This window comes from Sinocyclocheilus anshuiensis, unplaced genomic scaffold (genome assembly GCF_001515605.1).
Source record: "Sinocyclocheilus anshuiensis isolate Anshui unplaced genomic scaffold, SAMN03320099.WGS_v1.1 scaffold1938, whole genome shotgun sequence".
In the NCBI taxonomy this organism is placed as follows: Eukaryota; Metazoa; Chordata; class Actinopteri; order Cypriniformes; family Cyprinidae; genus Sinocyclocheilus; species Sinocyclocheilus anshuiensis.
Genome location: NW_015547736.1, coordinates 160728 through 166817, shown reverse-complemented (window position 1 = coordinate 166817; position 6090 = coordinate 160728). Strand labels below are relative to the sequence as shown.

General features: G+C 33.1%; 1 protein-coding gene across 2 annotated transcripts in view; it reads right to left on the bottom strand.

The window, feature by feature from the left end:
• Nucleotides 1–3957: 3957 nt before the first annotated feature.
• The window catches only part of wdr11 (WD repeat domain 11), a 140106-nt gene continuing 137973 nt past the window's right edge, over nt 3958–6090 (bottom strand). For both annotated transcript variants that reach the window (XM_016507319.1, XM_016507320.1), the window contains exon 29: nt 3958–4241. In XM_016507319.1, coding sequence (XP_016362805.1) covers nt 4039–4241 — 203 coding nt within the window. In that variant the 3' untranslated portion in view covers nt 3958–4038. The remainder of the gene's footprint in view (nt 4242–6090) is intronic.

The following is a 6090-nucleotide window of genomic DNA, read 5'->3' as shown; positions in this document are numbered from 1 at the left end:
AACGACTAAAAACACATCTGTTCCACCTTTATTTGACCCTCTAACTCTAGCACTTTCTATTCTATTTTAATTCTAATTTATCTGTTTATCTTATTTTTTATAAAAAAAAATTAACACTAGCTTTCTATTTTTTCTATTCTATCTACTTGTTTTTCGAGAAACAAATAGAGACATAATTAGCGTAGCTGCTGTTCCAACCAAGCAAAATTGATTTGTTTAACCCAAAACTAAAGAATAATAATGTGCATTTGATCAGATATAACTGCAGTAAAAGATTATGAGATGCATTATTTGAATGCTTGGCCAAAGAGATGTGTCTTTAATCTAGATTTAAACATAGAGAGTGTGTCTGAACCCCGAACGTTATCAGGAAGGCTATTCCAGAGTTTGGGAGCCAAATGCGAAAAAGCGCAGCTCAAATAATGTATTAAACAGGTTGCAATGAGACGCACATACAGTACATCAGCACACGATTCTCAACCATGGTGAGGATCAACAAATTTTAAATCAGTAAAAATATTAACTCTGATCCACATGACAGCTAACTGACAGTGACAACAGCAGCAGCAGCATAAATTAAGCCAGTAAAATTTAAAACTGATAATATTATAATAATAATTAACATAAAATGTTTTGAAGCTGCAGTGCATGCTGGGAACTTGTGCAATATTGTTCAATGTAAAATTGTTCAGATGACTCAATTTGATAACTTGGGAGAACATTTATATGTTGTGAACAAATGCTTGAGTATTTAAGTAAGGAAAACAAAACAACTTTTGCTAGCGACATGTTTAGAGTATTTTTGTTCAGTTCACACAAAAAATTAAACTGACTTCTACTAAAAATTCTTTGTTCAGGCTACTTTTTTACATTGGTTAGTAGAACTTTTCGAAAGTTGAATTTTTTACAGTGTAGAGAATTAAGAAATGTAGGAATCAGATTGTTCATAATAGTGTGAAAACATAAAAAATGTATAGAATGTATTTTATCACTTAGCTCCTTTAATGATCACCAATATGTGTGTAAATATTTGCATGAACAAAAAAAAAAAAAATCAACTAATACGTAAACAGAACAAAGTTCACAATTTCACTTTTACTTTCTCTTTCCATTTTACCCATGTATGCTTGATTGTATATATGCATTTGTTTAAACTAGTTAATGTGTGTTCATATTTTAGTTTAATAAAACCTTTGTGCACAAATCCCGAGTAGTGATTCTGTGGTCACCGCTTGCAAAACAAAGTCCTTTTAACTTGCTACATGCTCTAGTGCATTAGTACTGCAAGAAGGTTAATTTCTGTCCACAAAAATAAAATTTCTTAGAATTGAAAAATAAAAAAATACACAATTTTCACTGGCTGAACAGATTAGTCAATTGTAATATGTCTAGTGCACGTTCCGCATCCACACATCAGTCTGAATGAGTAAATGTAGTGTTAATGGCAAGACTAGTTAAAAAGTCAACAACCCACATATATCACTGCTTTATGTCACATCAGAATCAAGGTTGAAATTACTTTTTAGTGAGTGATTTATGTAGTGTGTAAAGTAGTAGTGTGAAACTAAAGTTTGATATGACACAAACATTTGGCTGCGGTTTTCTGTGCTGGTACAGGGGTACTTAGGTCTCTACATGTAAAGCGTAGCATTTCTGTAAAAGGCAATATCCTCCATAATCACTCTCTGATGGTCCTGGAGGACAATATAAATGATTAATGAGTGTCACTCATCAGAAAACCTAGTAAAGAAAGCTTGTTATCCAGTTCAGCTTTCATGCAATGAATGCATGGGGCAACTACATGTAATTGAAATGCTAAAGGAATGCATGTTTTTTTTTTTTCTATAAACAAAACAAAACAACAACAAATGATAATGACTCTTCAAGGGGCCTAAATAAATAGACAAATAAATAAATAGACAGCACAGCAAACTTAAGATGGCAGCACTCTGTGATATCATATTTTGTCATATAAATTGGGCCTACATAGGAATTTATTTACAAAACAAAAATTTTAACAATACTGCTAATAATACAAAAAACAAATATATGCTATGCATTACACTGAAAAAAATGATACTAAATTTTTTTTAAGTTAAAGTGGTTGCAAACTATTTATTTTAGCTACATTTAATTAAAAAAAATATGTCGAAAGTTAGTCAACTAAATTTGTTTAAATGTAGCTAAAATAAATTAACTTAAAAAAATTTATAAATTAAATGATTTTTTTCAGTGTAGTAGATACTTTATGAAACCGAATAAATCTAACGTTGACATATTTATAGATGACTCTAGACTGTAGATATTCCCAATGGTTTTCTTCTTTGTAGTAGCACAGCAGGAATGACCTGGGCCGTTTCTCAATATGTGTTCTTGGAATTGAGAAACAGCCCTGGTTTAGTGTGAGAGTGTGGCCATTTTGGTTACAGGTGTTTAAACTCAAAAGTAGTGTTTTATTTACATTCATCCCAGACTTGCATTTCAAGGCATAAATCAGTCGGCCATGATTATTTTTTCATAATCCTATGACTTCATCCACATGAAATATGGCTTGTTAAAAAACTAAATTACATAAAAAAAAGTTTTGAAATTGTAATAAAGAAAATCAAAATGGATGGTACAAGCTATATTTATTGCCTTACCTATATACATATATCCATACAGTAAGCTGAAACACCTGTAACATTCATGACAAATGTTTAAATAGGAACAACACTTAAATTATGAAGTCATGACAAATCATTACTCACAATCATACCAAAACAAGGCAGGGCATTCCAACAATCATAAATCAACAAATGAATTAATCATTAAAAACAAAACATCAACTCTCATTTGTAAATCACAGACACAAAGGTGGTGCCACAAATATCAAGGATATGTAGTCACATCTTATTTCAACAGGACAATATCCAAATACAGTAACTCTCTGGAGACATAAAGCTAACCGGATCATGTTCTTTTTTTTTCTGGACTACAGAATATCATACACCTGCATGAACAAGTGCAATCCAACTATGAAACTAAGCTAACGGCTGAGGCTAAAAATGGGGCAAATTCACATCTTTATTACATTTTATGACTTGTTAAACATAGCCAACCAACCAAAATTAACCAATGAAAGTCATACACAACAAACAGCTGCACCCATCTCATGTTTTTGCATTTAAATTTTAACCATTTAGAGCCATTTAGACAACTTACAGATATACTCATGAAACCTTTAAAAAATATCTCAGGGTCCACCACAACATCCAAAAAAAATAAAAATAAAAAATTAATAATAATAATTTTGGGGTGAAACTGGGCGTTTCATGAGATTAATCCTTTAACACTCCATTCATTTCTTTTCTATATTTTATCTTTAAATAATTCCCTGAATAATCTGAAATTTTAGGCAGATTTCATGTCAAAAACATAAACTCATTTTAAAGATTCTCAAAATGTATTTTTAATTAATTATTAACATTATTATTTTAGATCGTTTTAATTCACTATGACAATATTTAGTTGATAAAATACGTGCAAGAGCAAGTTTGGAATACATTACAACAAGATAACAGGTGCTAAGGGAATGTCTTGGGGTACAACACATCTCACAACCAGCAGAGAATGGTAAAAGATAACGAAGAATCCAGACAAATAATTTGAATGAAAAGATGTGTGTTTGTCGACTACCTGCATGCTTATGCACTCTTAAAAATATAAAGGTGCTTAAAAGGTTCTTAACAGCGATGCCATAGAAGAACAATTTTTGGTTCCACAAAGATTCATTCAGTCAAAGGTTCTTTAAAGAACCTTCTCTTTCTTACCTTTTTATAATCTGAAGAACCTTCTTTTGCCACAAAGAACCTTTTGTGAAACAGAACATTCAGAAAAAAAAAAGGTTCTTCTATGGCATCGTGAAGCACCTTTATTTTTTAAGAGTGTGGGTGCTATAATAGTTTTTTTTTTTTTTTTAAGATATTATGCATCTTCTTTATTTAAGTTTTTCTTTACATATCCTCTCTTTCCCCCACTGGTGTACTTGGGGGTAAGTCATTCTACATTGCCAAGAGAGTTGTCCACTTCCTCCTCAGTGGGGCTGAGCTCTAGCCCCATACTCTCTGTTTGGCACAGCTCATCCAGCAGCTCCTTTCCTGCCTCTCCAGCACGAGACGCCCATAGCACAGCGCCCTGTTGCAGTCCGATGGAGCGAAGCAGCTTAGCGTAGTCCACAAAGGCTGCACCTATAAGCTTATGTGGAGATGCTGTGGTTAAGGGAGACTGGGAATAGGAAAGTAATATAAAAGAAAAAAAAAGACCAAGTAACTACTTACTACTAATGTGACCCCTAAAAGTATTTGTAAACTTAAGTGGACACCAGAACACATACTGTAAGTAAATGGTTTCTTGTAAGCCAGTTTTTTTAATTGCAAAGGACCATTTTAAATGTAGAAGTGTCCAAATATTTCTTTAGGCCATTGTTCAGACCCTGTGAAATGAATTGCTTCAAACATTAAACAGAGTGTCAGTGTGACTCTTAAAGACCCCAGGAAATGATTTGACTTTTATTTTCTTGTACTGATGTATTTTGTAGGGAAACAGGTAGCTTGAGTGGGACTTATTACTTACAATTCAGCTGGTATTAAAAGGAAGCGAATTATCATTCTAAAGAGCATTGCTGTGTCCTAATTCTGCTATTATTATCCTTGTAGGTACTCTTTTTGTGAAGAACAAGTAAATACTTTTATGTGTAGCAGAAGAGTATAAGCATAATTACATGTATTCTTTCACCATAAATTAGCCTGTCACAGTTAACATCCTCATATACACACTCTGCATCCTCCGTGAGTCCCTATAACTCAAGTGGATAGTAATGCAAACCTTGAGGCTTCAAACAACACAAAGTGAATACAACAGTAACTATCAATAGGTGTTTTCCATTTGAACATAAGTGCTTTGTAAAGTGGGCTTCGCAGGTTATGCAAGATTCCTATGAGATTTAAATCCAAAGGGAGTGTAGATGATCAGTTTGAAGGGCACTGCAATTGGCATAGGTATATGGGCAGTGGACACTGCATAGGGACCCAATCAATCAGAACACTGCTAATGTCTTCAGAAATCATTTTGCTTCAGTCAAAGTTGATTAATTCATTAAGGTCTTATGGGTTGTTCTTCAAGGTGGCTTTGTGCAGTTTTTGAAGCGTCAACTTTTGGGCACCCCTTGCATTATATGGGTCTCACAGAGCTAGATTACTTTTCTCAAAATCTATGTTGTATTAATCTGAAGAAAGAATGTCATAGACATCTGGGACAGCATGAGTGTGAGTAAATAGCTGCGTATCCACCGTCGGGCCAAATGAGAGAATGCTTGTGAGTGCCAGGCAATGTTCCCTCCAATTTTTTTTCTTGCTGAGCAAAACTTTTCTCTACTGGGCGGACATTTCGGCCACCTGAGCAAAAACATTCTTTATACCAGACCTGTACAGCGCGCACACAAAAAAAAGTGTGTAACTTTTAACTTGAATGTGCTATTTGTATTTAATTTGACCTGTGACTAAATTATGTACATTTTAGGTTACCTGAGAAAACTTTTTTTTTTTCGCTTGCTTTAGTTAAAAATAACAGTGTTCTGTGAATGTTGATGCTTTAATAACAAATATTTATCGGGAGCGTGTAGCTATGCTGGGATTTCATAAATTTCATGGAGAAAAAAGTAACGTAAGTAATTACTTTTGAAATAAAGTAATCAGAACAGTAACGTGATTACTTTTAAAAGGAGTAATCAGTAATCAGTAATTTGATTAAATTTTCAGAGTAACTTGCCCAACACTGTTTCTTATGCTCATCAAGGCTGTATCTATTTGATAAAAATACTGAATATTATTTCACTAAATAATATTGTGAAATATTATTGCAATTTAAAGGAGACATATTATGCCCCTTTTTACAATATATATCATCTCTAATATATAATAAGGTCTCTGGTGTCCCCAGAATGTGTCTGTGAAGTTTCAGCTCAAAATACTCCACAGATTATTTATTATATCCTTTTGAAAATGCCTATTTTTAGTGGAAGCAGAAACACGCTTTTTTTCATGCCTGTCT